This window comes from Bos indicus x Bos taurus, chromosome 18, assembly GCF_003369695.1.
Source record: "Bos indicus x Bos taurus breed Angus x Brahman F1 hybrid chromosome 18, Bos_hybrid_MaternalHap_v2.0, whole genome shotgun sequence".
Lineage (NCBI taxonomy): Eukaryota > Metazoa > Chordata > Mammalia > Artiodactyla > Bovidae > Bos > Bos indicus x Bos taurus.
The window spans coordinates 31,227,930-31,249,867 of NC_040093.1; the positions used below are offsets into that span (position 1 = coordinate 31,227,930).

Consider the following 21,938-nt stretch of genomic DNA (forward strand, 5'->3'; position numbering starts at 1 on the left):
TACCTAACCAGGCCCTGCTCATTCCAAGGCCATTTCAGACATTGCCAAGGAAACTGACACAGCAGCCAGAGAGCCCTGACCCTGGTCTCCATGACAACCTACAGCAGCCCACTAGGATCCATCCATTCGTGATGTCACCTGAGCCCTGAATGGGTGCCCCCCACCCCCATCACACCCCTCACAATCAAACGTCAGTCTAATAGGAGGTCCCTGTTATAAAGTACCTCACAGCTTGCCTGCCCCCAGTCCTCACACACCCCAAACACGAGCAAGGCAATAATAGAGGGGCTGGGATAGAGTAATAGAAGCTGGGAGAGAAGCAAAACCTAGGAGCCTGGGGACAGATTTAGGACTAGAAACCAAGTCTCTCCATTACATCTCCTCCCCTCTGTGCCCCAGCATCTTCCCTGGGTCTGAGGAGGGGCTGATCTCTGGGCAGTGGTGGCACCAAGTGGTGGCTATCCCATTCCCAACCGCCTGACCCCATCCATGTGTGCATGCACACTCAGTTGCTAAGTCGTGTCCAACTCTTTGCGACCTCATGGACTGCAGCCCGCCAGGCTCCTTTGTCCATGAGATTTCCCAGGGAAGAATACTGGAGCAGGTTACCATTTCTTTCTTCCCAATCCCTAGTGTTCTCCCCAACTTAGGGATTGAACCTGGTCTCCTGAATTGTAGGTGGATTCTTTACCACTGAGCTACCTGGGAAGCCCGATCCCATCCATGCTCTATGACTATGAACCTCCAGACCCCGAGTGTGCCTTGAATTATAGGCCCAGTCTGAGACTAAAGGGAAGGAAGAAGACATTGAAGACTCTGACTGGAACCAGACCTGATCCAGTCTAGTCCCACCCCTATCCGCTCCTGCTGGTCTCTGACACCTGCCTGCCAGGATTTCCCTAACTTTGGGCAACCTCCAGGCCAGGAGCCGAATGACCAGGTATTTTTAGCAGAGTTGCTGGCAGCTGCCTGGAGGGTGCTGAGGGGGAGGTGGTGCTGAGTCCATCCTTTTCCTTCTCTGGGCCCACATTCCCTCTTCAAGATTCAAACTTGCACCTCTACCTGCACCACACTGCCAGAGGGCCTCCCTTCTCCACCCCTTCCCCACAGGCCTCTGAGGGCCCCTTTGGGGGCTCAGGTGTCACTAACCCTCATCTCAAAGGGCAGGCTCATCAGGTAGAATCGTCAACTCCCAAAGGCAGGAATCAGAGTGGGTAGGACCTGGGGTTGAGGTTAGAAGCTTGGATTTAGGGCCCCAAAACAAATGGGTGTCATGGGCAGTGAAGGGTGAAGTCCGTGGACCTGTAACTGGTCTGCTTGCTTGGGCAACAGGCCAGGACTGGGAGAGAGGGAAGCGAGAAACCACTTTTAAAGGGCCAGACCTAAGTCAGCCCTAGTGGGGACTTGGCCCACTGGGCTGATAGGGCTTCTTCCCGCCTTGTCCCCCCCACCCCCGCACCCCCCCTCCACCCCGCCCCATCCGTGATGGCACTCTCCACCTCTGTCCCCCTCCTCCTCGTACCATTCACATACGCCCTCTCCTTCTTCTTCCTTACCTGCCCTCCACCCACCCCCAATTGTCTCTCACACACACATTCAGACCGGGCTTTTGTCTGCGGGGTCTGTCCCTGCCCCGCCCTAGAGAGTGAGGCAGGGCTGGATGGGTGTGAGGTCCTAGGAGGAGGGTGGGGGATTCCCCTCGGGGGAGGTAGACCGACACGTCAGCCCCCGCATCGCGCAGACGGGGGCGAGCGCGGGGGTGGGGGTGGGGGCGGGGGCGGGCAGAGGCTTAAATAGGCGACTCTGGAGCCTGAGCCCAGTACGGACTGAGAAGGCGGTGGCTGCGACTGGTCCAGTGTTCGCGCCTAGGTCTACGGGTGGACTGTATCCGAGCCTGGTACCTACCTAGTCCTCACCGTGTCTGAGTGGGTGAGTGTCCTGGCAGAACGGGGTTGGGGTGGTCTCACCGTCTGGGATGGACGAGCCAGGAGGGTGGGTCACTTGTCAGGGCGCAAAGACCTTCCGCGGCAGGTCCTACACCCCGAGCATCTTTCCGGACCCGTGGTCAGGCAGGCGTGTCCCGGGTCCAGCCTCCTACTCCATGTCCACCGCGGCTTACGCGGCCACCCGGATTCCCGTTCCCCAGACGGCGTCCGACGCGATGACTCTGAACGGCGGCGGCAGCGGAGCCGGCGGGAACCGCGGCGGGGGCCGGGAACGCGATCGCCGTCGGGGCAGCACACCTTGGGGCCCCGCGCTCCCGCTGCACCGCCGGAGCATGCCGGTGGACGAGCGCGACCTGCAGGCGGCGCTGTCTCCGGGCGCTCTGACAACGGCCGAAGCCGGGACAGGGGCCCAGGGTCCGAGGCTGGACTGGCCCGAGGGCTCCTCCGACTCGCTCAGCTCGGGAGGAAGCGATTCAGACGAGAGCGTTTACAAGGTGCTGCTGCTGGGGGCGCCTGGCGTGGGCAAGAGCGCTCTGGCGCGCATCTTCGGAGGTGTAGAGGACGGGCCTGAAGCGGAAGCCGCAGGTGAGGGACTGGGAGGGACTGTTCGAGGGAGGGGCGAACACAGGGTTAGGACTAGGGGCTGCAGGACTGGGGATCAGGGTTAAAAGCAGCAAATACCAACGGAATTCTGAAGGTGCTTTGAGAATCGCGTCTACCTCCCCCTTTCACAGATGGGGAAACTAAGGGGGAAGGTACCCTAGCCTTTAGTAGGGAAAGAAATGCTTGGAGTAGAAGACCCAGGGCATATGTTTAATTGTTCTGTAGTGTGAGGACAGGATAGCCCTCCCTGCCAGGACCGGCGAGAACACAGCCAGAGGGAGAGTCTAGGAGAGGAGTCCTAGGTAACCAAGATCCCCAGGGCATGTCTGTTCTAACTCAGGCCACTGTGATAAAACTATCCTGGGTCTCAGGCAACAGAAGGGCAGGGAGCCCAGGAATGGCCACCCAGGACATTGCTAGCTTGGGGAAGGGGTAGCTAGGTGGGGGCCCCGGCATATCACGCCCTTCACCCGCCCCCCATTTCTCAGCCCTGTCATTTCCGTTACTATATAGCATCCATCATTGGAGGAGAAGGTTGGGGGGCTTTGGGGAGGAGTTGAAGGGTGTGGCCAGAATAAGACGCCTGATGTATTGGAGGAGGGGGGGCTTGTGGCTGCCAGCAAGTAACCTGACTACTGGTCTCCTGCCCAGGGCACACATATGACCGCTCCATCATGGTGGACGGAGAAGAGGCGTCACTCATGGTCTATGACATTTGGGAGCAGGTAGGATGTAGGCTGAGACCCAGGGCTGGGTGAGGGGTGAGCTGGGGTAGGGACCTGCTGGGAATGACAGCATTGTAGCTGGGGTGTGAGGACTATTGGGTAAATATGTGTCTGTGTCCCCTAGGATGGGGGTCGCTGGCTACCTGGCCACTGCCTAGCCATGGGAGATGCATATGTCATTGTGTACTCAGTGACCGACAAGGGAAGCTTTGAGAAGGCCTCAGAGCTGCGGGTTCAGCTGCGGCGGGCGCGGCAGACAGATGACGTGCCCATCATCCTAGTGGGCAACAAAAGCGACCTGGTGCGCTCTCGCGAGGTCTCCTTGGACGGTGAGCAGGGAGCTGGGTTGGAAAGGGAGGGAGATCCTGGCTGCACTGTGGTCCACTCAGTCTTGACTCAGCTCGAGTCCCTGGGGATCATCAGTGGCTAAAAATGTCCAGGAAGAAAACTCAGGGAGGCAGGGGGAGAGCTTCTGCCCTCCCACAGGTCTCCCAAGTCCTGAGTCCTGGGGAAGGGACCAGATGCACTAGAGGAGGTAAAAGCTGCTGGACCAACTCAGAGCCCTCCTTTTCTGTCCTCTTTGTCCCTGGCCTGGCTGATGAGGGGTGAGGAGAGTTCAGGGACTCAGGCCAGGAGGCCAGAGCCTGGATTCCAGGCCCAGTCCAGTCTCTGCATAGTCTTGCCCCTGGGGAGAACCCCTCCCCCAACATTGGGCTCAGCATCCTCTGTGACCCTCAGACCTGAACCCCACAGAAGAACCAGCAGTGACTTGATGATGTCCTCCCCCCCAGCACTACCGTTTAAATATCAAACTTCGAATTATTTCAATAAATGAATCTCCTTTTGTGGGCCTCTGTGAGCTCCTTAAACATGGGCAAGCTCTGCAGCTGGGTGACCCAGTGATGCCTGGGCCCCTCCCTACACGAGCCGGGGTTCATCATGTTCCTGGGGAGGATCCAGGACTCCCTTCCCCTTCCCCACGGATAGCTGCCAAGGTGTGGCCAGGGTTGGAGTGGGCTTCTCACCCACTCACCTTTTGCTTACTGATGTGTGCCTGTCTCCCACCCCCGCCACACACACCAGAGGGCCGGGCCTGTGCCGTTGTCTTTGACTGCAAGTTCATCGAGACGTCGGCTGCACTGCACCACAACGTCCAGGCACTGTTCGAGGGTGTCGTGCGTCAGATACGCCTGCGCAGGGACAGCAAAGAGGCCAACGCGCGTCGGCAAGCGGGTACCCGGCGGCGAGAGAGCCTGGGCAAGAAGGCGAAGCGCTTCCTGGGCCGCATCGTCGCTCGAAACAGCCGCAAGATGGCCATGCGTGCCAAGTCCAAGTCCTGCCATGACCTATCGGTGCTCTAGACCCTGGGGCACTTGCTGTATTGTGCAGACAGATGGGCTGATTGGTGGGCTGGCCCAGCCAACCGCCCAAGGTGCCTCAGAGCTGGCTCAGACTCTGGGCGTCCCCCAGCTCACGGTCATGGACAGACAGACAGTGCTGCCCAGGGAGGCGGCTCCCAGTGGCCGTTGAGGGCTGGGCCCACCAAGATGCCTGTGCCGGCCCGTGTGCATCCCAAGCAGCAGGCTGACCCCAGCCAGCCCTTGGGGACAGGCCTGTGAATGGGGAGAGGACTCTGCCTTTCCCTACACCCTGGTGTGCATGCCCTGGAGGGAGGCTGTTCAGTGCAGTGCCTATTTGTTTACATGCAGATTTTTGTAATAAAGACTATTTCCCGATAGGCCAGGGCTGGCAACTTTGTGTTTCCTTTGATTCTGGGGGCTGTAGGAACAGGAAAGTTTCCTTAAGTTGAGGAAGGGGGCTCACTGCCCTACCCCAGTCTGTGGCCTTAACTATTCTAATGTTTGTGCCCAGCTGCGTCCAAGGGGCAGGTGTGGATTGTGGTCTGGTTGCAGGGGTAACAGGGTTGGGGGTGGGGGTCCAAGCAGCAGGAAGAGACATGAATCTCACCCAACCTGTTATTCAGATTCTTCTGTACTGGGGCCTGGCATTGCCCAGCTGATCAAGGGTTCAATCACTGCAAATCCACACCAGTATCCTTGCCTGGAGAATCCTGTGGACAGAGGAGCCTGGAGGGCTACAGTCCATGGGGTTGCAAAGATTCAGACATTACTGAGCGACTAACACATACTGTACGTAAAGGAAATTGAGGCTGCCCAAGAGACCACGTTCTGCCCCCGGGTGTCATGGCCAAACAAGATTCCTGGGTCTGTTTCCTGGGTGGTTGTCTCTGGCCTGCTCCCTCTTGAGGGGCTGGAAAGCTGCTAAGGTGGTGTGACTGTGGAAGACTTCCGAGACTCCCTGGCTGGAGAAGGAAGCAGCTGGTTTGTTAAGGCTGGGGTGAGGAAGGCACAGGGCCTCCCCAGTGGCTCAGTGGTAATGAATCTGCCTGCAATGCAGGAGCTACAGGAGATGCCAGTTTGATGCCAAATGATTCCTGGGTGGGGAAGATCCCCTGGAGGAGAGCATGGCAACCCACTCCAGTATTCTTGCCTGGAGAATCCCATGAACAGAGGAGCCTGGCGGGCTACAGTTTACCGGGTCACAAAGGTTGAACACGACTGAAGTGACAGCACACACACATGCACAAGGAAGGCACACTCAGGTGGACTTGACTCCGTGTGGCTCCCCACCTCCTGGCGGAGGCTGGGTTGCTAGGCAGGAAGTGGTGAGGGGACAGGGAGGGCCATTCTTCTCCCCACTGCGTGGCCACGCCAGAGGATTCCATGCTCGGCATTGCCTAATATAGGAGCAGGTCCCTGGGGCCCTCCTTGCCTGGAATGAGAGGCCTTGCATTCTTGTATAAATGTGTACATCTTTGCTGATAGCTGGAGGTGTGTATCTCCCCACCGCCCACACCTGGGAAGGGGAGACTTCTGGGCACAGGTGCCTGCTTGGATTTACCATTGTGGTTTCAGGAGTGAGTATTCCCATTCAACAATGGCAGATGGGGGACAAAGTACTTACCTGGGGCCCCATGGGCAGAAGTGGCTGAGTGGGGACTGGGAGCCCAGAGGCAGGCAGGGGCAAGGCTGGGGACGGTTTCTGAGAAGGTTCCAGGCTGGGATCCAGATATTTATATATTAGTCAATTTTTTCAGGGCTCCTGGGAGCCCTCAGAACTTGGTTAGAACTCTGCGGTTGTTCAATAGCAGGTGGAGGTTTGAAAGCCGTTCCTCAGGTGTGTGATCCCCGTGACTAACCCATATGCCCCCCAGGGCAGCTCAAAGCTGCAGTCCCACTCCCAGTCTCAGTGTACTTCACCAAGGCAAAGGCGGGCGTGGTTTTCTCAGAACAGGTGAAGGTGCTGAGACCTGAAGAAGATTCCAGACCTCCTGAGCTCTGTCACTTACTGGCTGTGTGACCCTGGGCAAGTCATTCGACTTCTCTGTGCTCCAGTGTGTGACATGGGCACGGTGCCCTTTTCAGAATGGAATGGGTGGAATAATGATGGTATCTGCTTACAGTAGTGCCAGGCACATAGCTGGAGACCCCTCTCATGTGGTCTTAATACACGTGAGACCCTTTCAACATTCCCACGCTGCACTGCTCCAGGCTGGGGTGCCCAAGTGACCTGGAGGCAGGAACTCAGCTTGTGATGGACAAAGTTGGGGTCAGCTGAGGGTCCTGATCCAGCCTTCTAGCCTAAGAGAAATTAACCAGATATGCAATGGGAAGGACTCCAGGGAAACCACAGGAGAGATCGGAGACCAAGATCCCTGACCTTTCCCACCCTCTTCCCACCACTCCACACACTCAGGCCCCAGGAGCTTCTAGGCTACACCAGTGGGGGAAGGGCCTCCCGTCAGCCCTGCAACTCCCTCAAGGTCACCTGAACTGGCTCAAACTCCTCTCTCCTCTCAAAGGCACGAGGCGGTCCATTGTCCCAGCCCTGTCTGTGTCCAGGGGCTAGTGTGAGCACCTAGGGAGCTTCAGGGGTTCTCATGGGCTGCTGTCCTCCTACGCCTGCCCACTGGTCACACTGGTGGGTGGTCTGGAGCTCCGAATATCTGGGTCAGGTCATGCACCACTCCCCTATCCTGCACATGGCACCTCCAGCTCCTTATCTTAGTTCCACAAGTCAGTTGGGAGCTGCCAGGGCCAGGCAAGGACCAGGTCATTAATTACTGGGTCCCTGAGTCTCGCCCCAGAGGGCCTCCGAGTCTGATGGAAGAGAAAGCTAATAACAAGCTGGTGCCCTCCTCGTGTTGATAGAGATAGCACGATCTCTATGGCATAGGGGCATGGGTAGGGGTGAAGTATCAGCATGGGAGAGCCCCAAACAAACCTGGGAGCCCAGGGAAGCTTTCCTGGGAGCAGGGACTATTTGAGCTGAGCGCTGAAGCCTGAGCAGGTGATCAGCAGACAGATGAAGGAGTGAGAAGGGCATTCCAGGAAAAAGGAACAGCGTGGACCAAGGCGGGGCTGCAGACACTGGTGCATAAGGGGGAGAAGTGGGAGCAAGTCTGGAGCCATGGGAAAAGGGTCATGTCCAAATCCAGGGGGCCGAGAAGTATCCACTGAGCTGTGTAGGGGTGGGACAAGTACCAGGTCGAAGATCTCCCCACCTCCTGGGGTTGGCGGTCATGGATGCCGAGCAGCCTCCAACTTTTCAAAGTCAATGAGTAACTTGAGGGGCTGGGCAGGGTCAGGCCTGCTGCTGTGGACCCAGGGGTGTTTTCCACTCCTGAGCAAGCGTGGCTGGCCCGCCTACCTGCTCAAGTGTCCGCCCTGCCCTGTTCCACCCAGTTTGGCCTGGCCAGCACTCCTGTAGAAAGACTCCTCTCACCTGGCAGCTGGACCAAGGGAAGCCAGCCTCGGGCATCAGTGGGTGAGGGCCTGGGAGCTGGGACCTGGGACCTGGGTTGGTGGCAGGGCTGAGGCAGGGGTTGGTGGCAGGGGAGGGAGAAACATGCCTTGTCGTCCAGGGAAAACTTCCCGGGAGTGATTGGTGTGGCTGTCTGCGCTCTGCACGCCCAGCACTGTGCTGAGTGCTGGAAAACACTGAGGTGAGGGCAGGGGTCCTGTCCTGTGAGGGCTCCATGTCTGCAGGATAACAGTGGGAGTTAGAACAGTCTTGGAAACCCTGAACCCTGAGTCCTCTGTTTCAGGAAGAATTCTCCTGTGGTCAAATCCTCTGTGACCTTGGTCAGCTCTTGCCCTTCAGGCCTTGCCTACAATGTGAGGCGACCACAGGAGGTGGCCCTCAGTGTCATCAGGGTCTTTTTAGCTTCAAACCTTGGTGATTCAGGGAGACTGCTGGGAAATGAGTACTTTGGGATCCGCGAGCTGGGGAGGCTATGGTGGGAAGGAGACAGAAGTCTGGAGGTGAAGCTCCCTGTGGAGATCCTTGTGGGCACAAGAACCAAGAGATGCAGTGCAGCTGGGCCTGGCGGTCTTGGTGGGCCTGGCCAAGGAGCCAGACACTGCGCTGCAGGCAATGGGGAGCCACAGGCCCCTCAAAGCAGAGGAAGAGGAGGCCAGTCGGTTGTGAAGCCAGGCTATGTGTGTGCAGTAGGCTCAGGCCGGGGAGGGAGGGGGTGGGAGCAGGGTGGGCATCGTCCAAGTGGTGGGGGAGGGGCTGCTCTGAGAACTGCTGGGGCAGCACAAAACAGGGCACAGGCGGCCTGACTGCCTGCCCCCTAGTCCAGCTGAAGGAGGAGGGGCCATTGTACCCCATGGGGCCTGGGGAAGCTGTGGCCTGGGACTCAGTGGGAATGGGTGAGGAACACTTTCTAGAGGGAGGGTTATGGGAGGGACCCTCTGTGCACCAACCTGGGCTGGATCCTTACAGGCCCATCCTGACCATGGTCGCTGCCTGGCTCTGGCTACTTTGCTTCTTAGTCCCCCAGGTGAGTCAGGCCCTCTCCTTGCCCTCAGATCCTGGCCTTGGGGGTTGCACTTTCACCCCCTACTCCATCTGGACCAGTTGCACTGACTATGGATGGTAGTGTCTGGGGGATGTGGCTCTAGGCCTGTCATGGGGTTAGGAGGTCAAAGGCCAGGGGCGGAGGGATAACGTATGACCAGGCCCAGGGAAGGGGTAGAAATTCCCCTTCTTTGTTGGGTCGTAGCACCCATGGGAGGAAGGTACAGTTTGGTGACGTGTTGAGAATCCCTCCACAGGCTCTCCCTAGAGCCCAGCCTGCAGAGCTGTATGTCGAAGTCCCGGAAAACTATGGTGGAAATTTCCCTTTGTACTTGACGAAGGTGAGTCTGAGAGCTGACTGGGTAGGCTGCCCTCCCCCAGGTCCTGCTTCCTCTACCTCCAGCCTCCCTTTCTCTTCACTGCTCTGGCTTTCTAGAGAATATGTGGTATAGTGTGAATGGCTAGTAAGATTTTCATCTCAGAAGAAAGTAGAGCTTTAAATGGAAGGAGGGGGACTTCTCTGGCGGTCCAGTAGTTAGGACCAGTGCTGTCACTGCCGGGGCCCCAGGTTCAATCCCTGATCAAGGAGCTAAAAATCCCAGAGGCTGCACGGCATGGCCCCCAAATTTTAAAACATAATAATTAATTAGTTAATTAAAGGATGAAGTGATGGAGGAGGGGTTTCAAGCTTCAGGAAGTAAGGCAGAGAGTACAAGGGAGCACCCAACACAGGCGGAAGAGCTTTGGCTTTGAATGTCCATCCTGTTCCTTACTTGGCTTTGTGACCTCAGGCAAGCACAAGCCCTCTCTGAGCCTCAGTTTCCCCATATTAAAAAACGGGGCTATTGGGTGGAAGGGGCATCCCCCAGACTCGCCCCCAGCTCCCTTCACCTCTGTTCTTCCCCCACCAGCTGCTGTTGCCCCGTGAGGAGACTGAGGGCCAGATTGTGGTGTCAGGAGATGCAGGAGTGGCAGGGGAGGGCCTCTTTGCTGTGGACCCAGAATCTGGCTTCCTGCTGGTGACCAGGGCCCTGGACCGGGAGGAACAGGCAGAATACCAGCTACAGGTACGGCTGGGCCGGGGGAGGGGGAAGTCGCCTGGGGAGGGCGGGGCTCTGACCACTCCTTCTTGTCAGGTCACCCTGGAGACCGAGAACAGACGTGTCCTGTGGGGCCCGCAGCCTGTGCGTGTGCGTGTGAAGGATGAGAATGACCAGGTGCCCCACTTCTCTCAGGCCACCTACAAAGTTCATCTGAGCCGGGGTACTAGGCCGGGTGAGTGCCCAAAGCAGTGAACTCACAGCAAGGTCAGGTGGGCACCAATGGGAGAACAGAGAGGAAACAGATGGCCAGAGAGATGGCATAGGGACAGGGCAACAGGGTCCAAACTGCTCCCCTCCCATTTCTGTCTCATCTGCACCCCCCACCCAACTGAAGGTCCACAGGTGAGTTCCATCTACTCTAGGCCTCAGTTTACTCATCTGTGCAGTGGGGTGAAGAGTCATGGCGCACCTTCAGAGTCCTGATATGATGATGGGTATGGAAGGAAGAACCAGGGAGAGATAGGTGAAGCGTGGGAGGCTCTCCCTACGCCTTTGGCCCTAATGGTAAACTCTCTCCATACTCCCAGGTGTCCCCTTCTTCTTCCTGGAGGCTTCCGATGGGGATGAGCCAGGCACAACCAACTCGGATCTTCGGTTCCACATCCTGAACCAGGCCCCAGCCCAGCCTGCTTCAGATATGTTCCAGCTGGAGCCTCGGCTGGGCGCTCTGGCTCTGAGCCCTGAGGGTGAGCCTGAGCTCAATGTGAAAAGGGAGGGACAGGGAAAGCTGGGTTTCATCTGAGCTGTAGGATGGGTTTGCAGCTCAAGAGATAAAAGAGTATTGCAGCTGGAGAGGGTAGCAAGGCAAAATCATGTGTGGAGCCAGGACCATGCACGGAGAGTTAAGAAATGGTGTGCCTGGAAGCAGGGTTTCCCTGGTGGTTCAGTGGTAAAGAATCCACCTGCAATGCAGGAGGACCAGGTTTGATCCCTGGGTTGGGAAGATCCCCTGGAGGAGGGAATTGCAACTCACTCCAATACTCTTGCCTGGAGAATCTCACAGACAGAGGAGTCTGGTGGGCTACAGTCCATGGGGTCGCAAAGAGTTGGACACAACTGAGCAACTAAGCATGCACATGACTGGAAGTGCCTCAACCCTACATTTACAAACCTGGGCCTAAGAGGCAAGGGTAGGAGAGACCTGAGGGGCTGTGGGCCAGAACACTGCTGAGAGACCTTGGGACGGATGGCAAGAGAGACCCGAACCTGGGAGTTCAGACCAAAGAAACAAATTGGGAAGAGAAAAAGAAGCCAATCATACAACTCGCTCATACACCCATCTACCACCCACCCACATATATAGTCCATCTACCCAACCATCCATCCACAGGTCCAAATCCCCATCTATCTACCCTCCCAAGCCTCCATCCATCCATCTAGTCAACTGTCCATTTATCCAACCAGTCATTCATTCATCTACATATCCACCCATGTACCCCCTCATCCTGGCCATCCACGAATGCAGTACATCAACCATTCATTGTGTGGACAGATGTGCAAGTGATTCTGTAAACTGTCAAGTCCAGGTTAGGTGCTCACAATGGTGCTACAGGCTCCCTTGGCCAAGAGAATATTCTGAACACCTGCCATGTACCTGGCTTTGTTTGGTTCCTTGCTGAGAAGGATGCCCTGGCCCCCTGACCAGCTGACTGCCTTCCCCTTCTAGGGAGCACCAGCCTAGAAAAGGCTCTGGAGGGGTACTACCAGCTGTTGGTACAGGTCAAGGACATGGGTGACCAGGCCTCAGGCCACCAGGCCACAGCCACCATAGATGTCTCTATAGTGGAGAACACCTGGGTGCCCCTAGATCCTGTCCACCTGGCAGAGAATCTCCAAGTCCCATACCCACACCACATTGCCCAGGTGAGTAAATAGCTGTTACAGCTGAAATAACTCCATGGATGGTGCAGCTGGGCCTGAGTCTTGTGGAGATTGGGGTTTGGATCTGGGGCCCAACTTGACCTTGACTCCTGCTCCACCTCTAACTATGCTCCCCCCTCCTCCGTCCCCATCAGCTTCCATGATGCAATGAGTGTTTAAAGGACCAGGCCCTGAGCTCTATGCTCTGACCTCACCCCAGGCTTCCTCACAGAACAGCTGCTACCTCCTTGCTGCCATGGGGATTGTCACCTAGGCCAGGAATGTCTCAGGCCTCCTCGAGGAATGCCCTGGGGTCAGGCTCAGTCCCAGAGGGCAGAGAATAAAACAATCTGGTCATTCAGACACTTTGGGCAGAATCCAGGCTTGAACCAGGGCAAGGCCACCACAGAGTTGCCACAACAACCGCCCTGAACAAAAGGACCCTACCTGGACTCCCGAAAGGACAGTCGCTTGCCTGGAGTCACGTGGCAGTTGGGGCGCAGGCTCCCTAAACCGTGAGCAGCTGGAACATAAGGGATAACATGGGCTATTCCTGCCCCTCATCCTGGGGACCCTCATTCTGTGCCCCCCTCCCAGGTCCACTGGAATGGGGGGGATGTACATTATCACCTGGAGAGCCAGCCCCAGGGACCCTTTGATGTGGACACAGAGGGGAAACTCTATGTGACCCAGGAGCTGGACCGAGAAGCCCAGGCTGAGGTGAGATGAAGGGGGAGCCAGGACAGGCTGAGGGGTGTTTGGTCCCTGGTCAGGGGGCTTCTGGGGGTGTCACACCCTCCACAGGCACTGAGGCAGAAGAACTGGAGCGGCCCACCAGAAGAGAAGACCCTGGTCTTCACCTGGAGCCCTCCCACTGCCCACTACAGTACCTGCTCCAGGTGCGGGCTCAGAACACCCACAGCGAGGACTACGCAGCACCACTGGAGCTGCAGGTGGTGGTGACAGATGAGAATGACAATGCTCCCATCTGCCCCCCACGAGGCCCCTCAGTCAGCATCCCGGAGCTCAGCCCCCCAGGTGGGCTATGGGCCCTGTTAGGGGGTTGGGTAGTGGTAAAGTCCCTGTGAACTATGCCATGTGACTCTCCTGTGCTATGGCGCCAGCCAGCCCCAGGCCCCTATGTCAACGTCTGACCCAACCCACACACATACACAAAGAAGAGTAGGGGGTAAGGCCTCCAGGCTTGGCTGTGGTCCCAGCCAAGTGGGTGTCATCTTCGCAGGCACCAAGGTGGCTAAGATTTCGGCAGAGGACGCAGATGCCCCCAGTTCCCCCAATTCCCATGTTGTGTATCAGCTACTGAGCCCTGAGCCTGAGGAGCCGGCAGAACTGAGAGCCTTCGAGCTGGACTCCACCTCGGGCAGCGTGACCCTGGGGGCTGCCCAGCTCCAAGCTGGCCAGAACATCCTGCTTCAGGTGCTGGCCATGGACCTAGGAGGAACAGATGGTGGTAAGTGCCCCAGTGGTGACCGGGGTTCCCTGACCCCTCGGCTCCCACCCTGGCCTCCCCAACATGCCCTCCTCTGTCTCAGGCCTCAGCAGCACCTGTGAAATACCAGTCACCATCACGGACATCAATGACCATGCCCCTGAGTTCACCACTTCCCAGGTAAGCGGGCACAGGGAAGGACCCCTTCAGAAGGCAGTAATGGTGGGCTCATGGTCCCTCGCCATCTCTCCAGATTGAGCCCGTGAGTCTCCCTGAGGATGCAGAGCCTGGGACTCTGGTGACCACACTCACGGCCACTGATGCCGACCTCGAGCCTGCCTTCCGCCTCATGGACTTTGCCATCGAGGCAGGGGATGAAGAGGGGACCTTCAGCCTGGACTGGGAGCCAGACTCCGCTCATGTCCAGCTGCGACTCCTCAAGGTAAGGGGCTAAGGCTGGAGAAGGGGTGCATATACACGCACACATTCATGCATGAGGGCGCCATGCCTTGGCCCACACAGTGACCCAGGTCCCTCTGGTTCCAGAACCTCAGCTATGAGGCAGCTCCGAGCCACAAGTTGGTGGTGGTGGTGCGGAACGTGGAAGAGCTGGTGGGGCCAGGCCCAGGCCCAGGAGCCACAGCCACTGTGACTGTGCTGGTGGAAAGGGTGGTGCCGCCTCCTCAGCTGGACCGGGAGAGCTATGAGGCCAGCGTGCCCATCAGCACCCCTGCCGGCTCCCTCCTGCTGACTGTCCAGCCCTCAGATCCCCTGAGCAGTCCCCTCAGGTGAGCAGGAGCTCAGCCCCTTACCCAGAATGGACCTCCTCTGTTCCTTGGGGATGACCCCCGGACCTCAGAGGGAACTCACATTATTTACAACCTAGAAATTTCCTCAAACCATTGGCTAATATGCAGGTTGTGACTCTTGGGGGCACCAGGGTAGCAGGGAGAAGGGGTGCTGGGACCCCTTGAGAGCTCAGATGATGCCTCCTCATTCCATCCTGTATACCTGGCTCTCTTCCTGCCACCCACCCAGACTGCAGCACTGGGTGCTGTTCCCAGGCCTCTGGCTCCATCTTGGCCCTTTGTGGGCTGTCCTGGGAATAGTGGAATTAAGTCTAGAGCCCCACAGGCTCTAGTGTGGTCTCTTTCTCAGCCTCGGTGTCTGTGGTTTAAGCCCTGCCCTGCCCCAAGTCCCTTAAGCTGGAGACAGATCATGGATGCTGCTGCTGCCTTCAAGTCACAGAGGGAATGTTGGACTCGAGCATGTCACATGGCCCCTGGAGGTCTCTGGGCAAGACCCCACATGCGGTCACTGCCTCCCTGCCCATTTTCTTTGGGCCTCAGGTTCTCCCTGGTCAATGACTCCGAGGGCTGGCTCTGCATCAAGGAGATCTCCGGGGAGGTGCACACAGCCCGGCCCCTGCAGGGCGCCCAGCCTGGGGACATGTACACAGTGCTCATAGAGGCCCAGGATGCAGGTATGGCCAGCCTATGGTGGGGACCCCTGGGAGGGTGAGAGAGCCTCAGACAGACAGATGGGCAGGACCAAGCCTCCTCCCCAGGGCCCTTGCTGGCATCCACTCTGCCCCAGGCAGGAGGGAGGGACAAGGGGCTGGGTACAGTGTCCTTCTCTGAGAATGTCTGGCTTCTGCTCCACCACCATCCTCTTCGCCAGACACTTGTAATCCCCCAACCGCAGCCCTGGGGTGGTTGCGGGGGAGCCTCTTAGGGTGTCAGCTTTAGACACAAACTGGGAGCAGAGGGTTTGGGGCTGGGCGGGAGGTGAGGGGGCAGATAAGGGCCAGGGGTTCTCCCCGGGAGGCGTGCCAGGAGGTGAGCTTGGATGAGGTCAGGTGGGGAGGACTCCAAACACCATGTTGACGGGATGAAGAGCTGGCCCAGGAGCGGGATGTCAGGTTTCCGCTCTGAGCTAGGCTGTCCTGTGATGCAAGACAGACCAGCAGGGGTGAGCTCATGTACAGTCAGGGCATTTCTGCATTGTTGGGCCCTGGCTCCGGGGGCCGGGGTGGGGGTTGGGGTGAGGCAAGCTTTCCATCCAAAAAGGCACAGAAAGGCCTGGCAGGTGTTTGGATAGTGAAGGGGGTGAAGGGCATTGTGAGGAAGAGACTAGCGTGGAAATGCTGGGATAGAGAGGTGGAGGTGGAGGGGAAGGACGGGCACGAAAGGGGCTCAGCCGGGTGAGAAGATGGACTGTGGGGAAGGGGACCAGCCCAGGGACCCTGAATTCACCCCACCCCCGACAAGGGGCCGACCCACACCAATACTGCCTCCTCTGCAGATGAACCAACGCTGAGCACCTCTGCGACCCTTGTGATCCACTTCCTGAAGGCCCTTCCTGCCCCAACCCCGACGCTGGCTCCCGTGCCCTCCCGACACCTATGCACACCCCGCCAGGACCATGGGGTGGTTGTCAGTGGACCCAGGGAGGACCCTGACCAGGCTGGTGGACATGGTCCCTTCAGCTTTGCCCTTGGTCCCAACCCCACCGTGCAGCGGGATTGGCGACTCCGGGCTCTCAATGGTGTGTGCCGCGGAAAGCGGGGAGGCTGCGGCCAAGGCAGGGGCGGGGCTTTCGGAAGCCGGACACCCTCTCACCATGAGGGTGGGGCCGGGCCTGGGGGGAGCAGCCTGGTGACTCTGATCGCTGCTTATGGTCCCAACAGGGTCCCATGCCTACCTCACCTTGGGCCTGCATTGGGTGGAGCCTCGTGAACACGTAGTCCCCATAGCTGTCAGCCACAATGACCAGATATGGCAGATTCAGGTCCGAGGTGAGGCCGGGCTGGGGTGCGGCCAAGGTCAGGGGCATGCAGTTTCTGAGGGAGCCACTGGGATGTAGCGGGAGGGACTGGGCAACATGTCTGCAGGCTCATGTGGACAGCATATACCTGTGCACACCTGCACATGTGTGTCTGGGCATGCAGCCACATGCACAAAGGAGCTTGCATCCCACCCCCACACCCATGACACATACACAGGCACAGAAGCACACGTAATAGCCAGCTGGGCTGGGCTAAAGGCGCTGAGAAGCTGGGAGCCCTCCCGCACCGCCCTGACCTTCCTCTGCCTGTCCTCAGTGATCGTGTGTCGTTGCAATGTGGAGGGGCAGTGCATGCGCAAGGTGGGCCGCATGAAGGGCATGCCCACGAAGCTGTCGGCGGTGGGCATTCTCGTGGGCACCCTGATAGCAATAGGTAACGGAGGCTGGGTTCCTGCGCTGGGGAGGGCAATGGTGGTCAGAGCCACTGCCTCCAGATAAACAGTGCCCCTGTTCCCATGGTGCCCCCCAGGGCTGAGAAGAACCCCCCCAACTCTCAGAATCATTATGCTCTTGCCTCCTCTTTACCATAGTCCAGGTCACTCTCACTGATAACAGCACTTACTGTTACATTGTTACACCTTAACTGTGTATCAGCCAAGCACAGGTTTATTGAGTTGAATCCTCCCACAACCTTGTGATGCTGGCATTTCCCCACTTTTCCAGGTGAGGTCACTGATGCTCAGAGAGGTTAAGTAACTTGTCGGAGTTTACACAGCCAACGTGTGGCAGAGCTCACTCTTTCCAGCCGAATTCCTTTAGTTCAAGCCTCCCTTTCCAGCCCCTTTGTTTCTTTAGCCCCCTAATTTTTTTTTTTCCTGGCTGGTTTTCTTTACTGGTGCTAGGACATTGCTACAGTGTGCCTTCCTCTCAGAGGTCCATGGGGACAACTCACTGGCTCCCAGACACCCCCTTCTCTGTTCCCCAGAGAAGGGGACCTTGGAGGCTGGGGCATTCTGGGGCAGCCTCAAGGGGATGGGTACCTGGTGAGGGCCGGATGAGCCAGTCATGCTCCTTCAGGCACCAGAACCACAGAGTCATTCCCAGTTCAGCCTCAGAGATGCTATCTAGGAAACTGCTTCCTCATTAAATCAATTCCAGTAGCAAGGAGTCCCCAGGGATAGACAGGTCCTACTGCCCTTTCTGAGGGGTGATCTATCCTCTCTGGCTCCTCAGGCATCTTCCTCATCCTCATCTTCACCCACTTGACCCTGGCGAGGAAGAAGGACCTGGATCAGCCAGTAGACAGTGTGCCCCTGAAGGTGGCAGTTTAAATGGTCCAGGCAGCCCCTGCTGGGAACTTGGCATCTGGCTGCATCTGAATCCACTGGGAGACGGCCCAGCACTCCAGATCCACGAGGCCGAGGCAAGGCAAGAAGCCCCTTCACTTGCCCTAGGAGGGAGGCAACATCCCCGGACATGTCTGTGGGGCCTGCACACTGACTCAAGTGCCCGTGGAACCACTTCAGACGGCTCATGTCTGTCCAATAATAAAGCCTCAGAGAACTGGCCATGAGTCCTCAGAGACCATGTGCCCATGCCAAGCGTCCATTTGCGTGTGCATCATCCAAGTCCATCTGCCCCTTCATCCCTTCCCCATCTCCTGCTGCACAGAAAGGGTCTCAGGGCTTGAGGAACGAGCCTGGGGTCCCGTGTAGGGAAAGACGTGAGATCTTGAGGCTGGAGACAAATGGGTCATTTCTCTGGGCATTTGGAGACCACTGGCTGCAGACTCTGGATGGGTTAACTGTCCAGGCAATGGTTGAGGAGGGTGTCCTTGAGAGTGACATGGACTCACAGGTGCTCTTGGAAGGCAACTTGTGAGTGCATGTCCTGTACTCATGTGTGAGTTACACTCGCGTCCCTATGTGTGAATCACCTGCATGCAGGGGTGGGCAGAGGTCCCAAAGTCTCAGGAGGGGTCTGGGTAGGAATGGTGAGGGCCCCATGCTGCTGGAAAGGAGAGGTGAGGCTGGGGATGGGTCTCTCTGCCCCCAAGGCATCTTTGAGTTTTACACTCAGGCTGATGAGGAGTCTGCAAAAAGTCAGAGAATTACTCAGATGGACACCACTGGGGTGGAATAGGAACCCTCGTGGCTCACCTTGCCCCTGCCCCAGGTGAGAACCCTTTCCCCCTGGCCTGAGATTAAGCCACGGCCTGGTGCTAAGCCCTGACCCCATCTCCAGACTGACCTCTCGTCCCTGACCCTTTGACTGACCCCAGACACATAATGATCCCCCCATGCCTTCATCCCAGCGGTCTCTGGGATGGGACTCGTTGTCCCAGGCACCCTGAGCTGATGATGGTAAATCACAGGGAAAGGAGAAAAACAATCTCAGTGGGGCCCAGGCCCTATTTTTAGGAGATAATCTCCTAACTCCTGGCAGATTCTGTGGGATGGAGGCCAAGTACAGCCAAGAGATATGGGGCAGGCATCCTGGAGGGCTTGGGGGAGCCTGGGAAACTCAGCCAGGATCCCCAGCCCAAGGATGGACTCTGAAGCTGATCCTAGCCGCTCTGGGCCCACGTCATCCCTCCCTCCCCCACCTCAAGGGAGGCTCTGCTGACTAATTCGGTCCAAGCAGAGCTTCCTGCCCATCTCCTAGGATCCTCTGCTTGGCCTGCACCTACTCAGAAGCCTTCAAGATACAAAGCTCTTCGAAAGCAGATCTCATTGAATCTTTCCATCAATGTGAGAGGGTGGGTTTATTGGCCCCATTTTTCCAGTGAAGGTCAGGAAAATTAAGGGCTGCAACTGGGAGTCTTAGAAGCAGGGTGGTCAAGGTTTGTGTTACCTCTCCAGCAGTGTCCACAGCCCTCAGCAGGTCTCTGCACCCACGAGATTCCCCCAGAAGAGCTTTAGGGATCAGCCAACTTCTTATCAGGTTGGAAAAGTAAATCCCAAAGAGGTGGAGAAGCCTTCCCAAGTTCATCCATTCAAGGGCATGCAGCAGCTGAGCTGGGCCCCGGGAATTAGCTGCTTTCTGGGTCCTTGTTCTGGATAGGTGGATAGGTTGATAGGTGGGTGAGTGGATGAATGGATGGGTGGGTGGGTGGGCCGAAGATGAATGGGTAGACAGGCAGATAGATAGATGGGTGTGTGGATAAGTGGACGACTATATGGGTTGGTAAGCAGGTAGGTGGAGCCCCCACAAAGGAATGGGTGGATGACAGGACACCAGGGCTCAAGAGGGCATCTGCCCCAATACGAGGTCTCAAGCCTCTAGACCTCAGAGCACTTTCTGACTGTGGGGCTGACAACAGGGTCCACAACCCCCAACGACACGGGCTCCATTTTCCTGAGCATCTGTAGACATAAGCTTCTCCTGCCTTTCTCAGCTCCTTCTATAGAGGAAAGTGAGGGGTGGAGGGGCGTGGCTTCCCCTGGCTCTCTGAGGGAGAGAAACAAGAAACTGGAGCTCTTTTGTGGGCTTGGTGGTAGGTCAGTGAGCTCACTCTGCAGGCGGGGCTTGGACCTTGCAAGGGCAAGGTTGGGGGCGGGGGGGCGGGTAACTGGTGGCTCAGTGTGGGCAGGACACGTGAGTCGTGCTCTGCCTCCTCCCTGCTTTGTGTTCCCAGGGGAATCTCTTTACTTTTCTGAGCCTCAGTGTTCTTGTCGATAAAATGGGTTTCACTCAACTAGAATTGTTGGGAGGACTACACGAGGTAATCCCTGAAAAAAAAATGTGTGTAGAACAGTGGCGGGCAATAGCAGGAGCTCTATCAGCATGGTTTTCCCTGGTCCGTGGACTGTGGGTTGGGGCGGGGCTCACCTCAGACGCCTATAGTCACAGATTCTGACACCCTCCCCAAGGCCCCTGTGAGGCCCAGGCTTTTGGGAGGGAGTATGGAGAAGGACCCCAACTCCTGCTCCCATGAGGCCCTGCTGGGTGACCCTGGGCGAGACATCCCTTCCAGCCTTGGCTCCTCGCCAGCTCCAAGGCTCTCTCTGGGGGCTGCTGAGGGTTCTCACGGGGTTCGGACTAGTCTAGAGAGAGTTGTGGGGTCCACCCTGGTGGGGAGCTCATGGTCTCCCTCTCCCAGGCCCCTTCCAGAGGCACAGGGCCAGATCAAAGGGACCCAGCACTGAGCATCGGGAGGCGGGCTTGGAAAGAATGTAAACATGAGGATATTTTTAAACTTTTTCCAGACCCAGAGATTAGGGCTCTTGAAGCAAGAGACCCAGAGGTCAGTCTGGCCCTTTGCTCACAAAGAAAAAAACAGTCTTGGGACTTCAGAGACAACCCCTCCTCCAACCCCACTCACACCCACCAAGACTCATCTCAAGACTAGCTTAGGCCTCAGGGCAGAAGTTCTTTCTCTGATCTCATCTCTGAACGTCCTGCTGCTGTGGGATAATGTGTTTCTAATGAGAGGGTCTCAGGAAGGTGTGAGGACCCAGAGGACTGAGGGGTGGGGAGGCCTACCTGAGAGCTAGTTCCGGGAGACTGAGCTTGGAGACCCCATGGCGGCCCAGTCACTCCTTTAGGAGTCCATGTGTGCCTGTGTGCACATGAGTGTGTCTGTGGGTGTGTGTGTGTTAAACACTAGTCTCCGTGGTAAAAGCGTGCCAGGAACCCACCCCAGCCCTTCTCTTCTTTCCCTTCCCTAGCATCCCTGGGCCCCTCCCTCTGGGACTCCTTGGATCTATGGGGGACATGCAGGCAGGGCAGGAGGTAGGGTTGAGGGTCAAGAGAACAGGGAAGATGAGGAGAGCAAGAGGGCTGGGAGGGCTGAGAAGGCTGGGGGAGGGGCTGGGTCCAGGTTTGAGCCATTCAGTGAGTCAGGCTATGAGAGATTCAGGGGCCACAGTCCAGGGGAATGGGGGACTCAGCCTCATCTCCTTTAATTACCTCCAGGTGCCACAGTGACTCAGGACTTGGATGCAAGCCTCCCTAAATCTCCCTGCCTTAAATGTCATGGTGACGCTCACCCTGGATTCCATGACAACAGCCTCTTCTCTCAGAGTGATGCAGCCACCCTTGTGGCTGTTCAGCATACAACAGGCATGTCACAGGCAGACTCATAGAGGGAACTCAGCCACAGCATATGCCTTATCCCAGGGACTCCAATACCCCCATCCATATCCCCTCTGACCAAGATGTCCAAGGGTCAGAGTTCCTAGGGGCATTCAGGAGACAGGCCCACAGCAGGTACCAGGACAATGAAGGGCCCTAGCAAGAGAAGGGAGAAGGCAATGGCAACCCACTTCAGTACTGCTGCTGATGCTGCTGCTAAGTCGCTCCAGTACTATTGCCTGGAAAATCCCATGGATGGAGGAGCCTGGTAGGCTGCAGTCCATGAGGTCGCTAAGAGTCGGACATGACTGAGGGACCACACTTTCACTTTTAACTTTCATGCATTGGAGAAGGAAATGGCAACCCACTCCAGTGTTCTTGCCTGGAGAATCCCAGGGACGGGGGAGCTTGGTGGGCTGCCGTCTATGGGGTCACACAGAGTCAGACACAACTGAAGCGACTTAACAACAGCAGCAGCAGCAGCAGCAAGAGGAAAGGGCTT

The 21,938-nt window shown here is 57.4% G+C and overlaps 2 protein-coding genes across 5 annotated transcripts; both read left to right on the top strand.

The window, feature by feature from the left end:
* Positions 1-1,807: 1,807 nt before the first annotated feature.
* Positions 1,808-5,027, top strand: RRAD (RRAD, Ras related glycolysis inhibitor and calcium channel regulator). The gene is made up of 5 exons (XM_027516356.1): positions 1,808-1,929; positions 2,147-2,531; positions 3,201-3,274; positions 3,399-3,603; positions 4,358-5,027. The coding sequence occupies exons 2-5, from the start codon at positions 2,162-2,164 to the stop codon at positions 4,633-4,635; spliced, it is 927 nt and encodes a 308-aa protein (XP_027372157.1). The 5' UTR covers positions 1,808-1,929; positions 2,147-2,161; the 3' UTR covers positions 4,636-5,027.
* A 2,914-nt stretch (positions 5,028-7,941) lies between these two features.
* On the top strand, positions 7,942-17,966 carry CDH16 (cadherin 16). Of its 4 annotated transcripts, none has more exons than XM_027516357.1 (18): positions 7,942-8,122; positions 9,086-9,143; positions 9,418-9,501; positions 10,072-10,227; positions 10,297-10,435; positions 10,791-10,949; positions 11,930-12,126; positions 12,721-12,843; positions 13,011-13,161; positions 13,367-13,594; positions 13,677-13,753; positions 13,827-14,015; positions 14,120-14,361; positions 14,923-15,056; positions 15,878-16,120; positions 16,263-16,370; positions 16,677-16,793; positions 17,594-17,966. In XM_027516357.1, the coding sequence occupies exons 2-18, from the start codon at positions 9,099-9,101 to the stop codon at positions 17,689-17,691; spliced, it is 2,490 nt and encodes an 829-aa protein (XP_027372158.1). In that variant the 5' UTR covers positions 7,942-8,122; positions 9,086-9,098; the 3' UTR covers positions 17,692-17,966. The 4 variants fall into 4 exon arrangements, with proteins under 4 accessions (XP_027372158.1, XP_027372159.1, XP_027372161.1 ...); XM_027516358.1 differs by having other exon boundaries at positions 7,980-8,118; XM_027516359.1 differs by having other exon boundaries at positions 8,091-8,300.
* Positions 17,967-21,938: the final 3,972 nt, after the last annotated feature.